This window comes from Oncorhynchus keta, chromosome 17 (genome assembly GCF_023373465.1).
Source record: "Oncorhynchus keta strain PuntledgeMale-10-30-2019 chromosome 17, Oket_V2, whole genome shotgun sequence".
Classification (NCBI taxonomy): domain Eukaryota; kingdom Metazoa; phylum Chordata; class Actinopteri; order Salmoniformes; family Salmonidae; genus Oncorhynchus; species Oncorhynchus keta.
In genome coordinates this window covers 47,070,664-47,073,344 of record NC_068437.1, presented here as the reverse complement: position 1 = coordinate 47,073,344, position 2,681 = coordinate 47,070,664, and the positions used below count along the sequence as shown (strand labels likewise).

The following is a 2,681-nucleotide window of genomic DNA, read 5'->3' as shown; positions in this document are numbered from 1 at the left end:
AACATTTATTCTAAACCATATTACACTAGGCTATTGAATAATGCAACCAAACCATATTACACTCTTGAATAATGCAACAATTCACAAGTATGTGTGGACAGTTAAAGGAATTCTTTTCTCGTCTGTAGTCTACACTTATTACATTTTAGCTTCAAGACAAAAGCACAGCGTTGCTAAAAGCATTTCTTCACCAAGTAACGTTATCCTATAAAACATGTACGATTAACCCTCTCATTTAACCCTCTCATACCAATATATCAAGTACAGTAGGCCTATCTTACAACATTGCAAATCATTACATGTGGTAAAAGAAAATTGCAACTGAAAACGTGGATATGAGTGAATTGACTGCGATGAGCTGTTTTTATATGGAAGCCCATACCCGCTACCAAATGTATTTAAATAAAATGCCTCATGATTTGTCAACCTGTACAATTAGTCTGTGCTTCTGTCTGATCAACTGTAGCCTACTGATAACAACCACAGCTGCAGGTAGCCTAGAGAAACATATGCCCTCCGATCCCATCTGGGCCAGGGGAAATGTAATGTCAGGTTTTTATAGCTTAAGCTATGTAGTTATAGCCTAAAATAGGCCCATTTATTTGTGTTCTGAGGAAATGGGAATTTGATCAAATTTGGTTTATATTCAAACTTCGGGTGGTTAGACTACCTAGGCCTTTTTAATCACAAATTATTGACTGGAATTAATCAATCAACAAAATAGATATCACATGCTGTATGAGTATCTTTTGAATTACAGATGTAGACTATGCAATACAGCGCTGCACACTGAGAGCTCAGGCCTGTTCCTTTTATTGGTCTGTCGCAATTGTTGTCTCTTGCCTGTGTAAAGGGTTTTCATGTTTTCAACCTCCCTGGGGCCAGGAGGTTTCCAGGAGTTTTATTTTTAAACCATATGACCTGATTAGAAAAATAATGGGGTCACATCATAGCACACATCATAGCCCACATCATAGCTCACATCATAGCCCATATCATAGCACACATTATAGCCTATAGCATAGCCCACGTTATAGCCTATATCATAGCCCACATCATAGCTCACATCATAGCCCACATCATAGCACACATCATAGCCCATATCATAGCACACATTATAGCCTATAGCATAGCCCACGTTATAGCCTATATCATAGCCCACATCATAGCCCACATCACAGCCCATATCATAGCCTATATCATAGCTCATATCATAGCCCACATCATAGCACACATTATAGCCTATATCATAGCCCACATCACAGCCCATATCATAGCCTATATCATAGCTCATATCATAGCCCACATCATAGCACACATTATAGCCTATATCATAGCCCACATCATAGCCCATATCATAGCCTATAGCATAGCTCATATCATAGCCCACATCATAGCACACATTATAGCCTATATCATAGCCCACATCATAGCCCACATCATAGCCCACATCACAGCCCATATCATAGCCTATATCATAGCTCATATCATAGCCCACATCACAGCCCATATCATAGCCTATATCATAGCTCATATCATAGCCCACATCATAGCTCACATCATAGCCCATATGTCATTTTATTTCATTTTTTACAGCTGATTAATTAATTTGTCATATGCTACAACTAGGGTCCGGAGTTGGTTCGTTTAGCTTACTACCAGATCAGAAAATTTCTCCCCCATCACTCTGGGACTTCTGCTACCTCTGAAATCTCCACACAATATTAGAAAACATCATATTTGAATGATCTACATTTGACGTTTTTGGTGGTGGGGATGGACTTCCATAGTTTTATGTGGTTCAGGGCAGCTGGCAGCTATTGAGTCAATTTCAGAATGTAACAGGCTGTTACTGCAATTTCAGGTAAAAACTCTATAAAACGAGCCTCAAATATTACGAAAATGTCTATACATTTCAGCTATTTCAAAAACATTGCTCTACTATTAACATATATACTGTAAGAGTGTTGGCTCAACGAGACTATTCTGTTTACACTGCCCTGCTTCAAGGGGGGTAACTGTGGGGCGAGTCTCGTGCTCAACCTCAGGAGGTAGCGGTGGAGATGTAACAAGTACGCACGTTTACATTTGAGTCATCTGTGTAGCCGAAGTGTGACGAGGCTCTTACAAGAGGAATTGTTGGTGGGCTGCTGCCCTAAACAAACAAACTGTGTGTATGTCTCTGTCATATGGAGGGTGTACTCTCTACTACACGTCAGAATGGAGTGTCTCCGCATGCGTGCCTGTGTGTCAGTCAGGGTGAGAGCCAGGGAGAGGGGGGGTGGGATGGGGTGGGGAGGGTGTACTCTCTACTCCACTCTTCAACACCTCTAACCTCTGCCCTAGGAGTGAACTCCAGATGGTGAGATAGGAGTCTTGGCAGCTGGCATACCTTACAGCAGAACATCAACAACCTGTCGGTCCACCTACGCTCTGAACATTCCTTCTCCTAACCCCCGTCAACCTCCTCTTCACCACTTCTTCATCTTCTCTTCCTCTCTTCCCCCTCCTCCGCCTTTCCCCCTCTGTACTCACATAAAACCTGTTTAAACAGAGAAAGCACAAGTCACACAAACATACTAGCACATTGACATACTATACATTAGCTGACTTCTGACCCCAACGACTGGAGGTGTGATTGTGTGTCCTCTTTCTAACATGTTGTTCTCTTAGAATTATTT

The 2,681-nt window shown here is 41.4% G+C and overlaps 1 protein-coding gene across 1 annotated transcript; it reads right to left on the bottom strand.

Moving 5' to 3' along the window:
* Nucleotides 1–925: 925 nt before the first annotated feature.
* LOC127908469 (keratin-associated protein 6-2-like) lies at nt 926–1,570 on the bottom strand. Its single transcript, XM_052467022.1, has one exon. It carries the CDS (start codon nt 1,568–1,570, stop codon nt 926–928), a length of 645 nt encoding a protein of 214 aa, XP_052322982.1.
* Between the last annotated feature and the right edge of the window lie 1,111 nt (nt 1,571–2,681).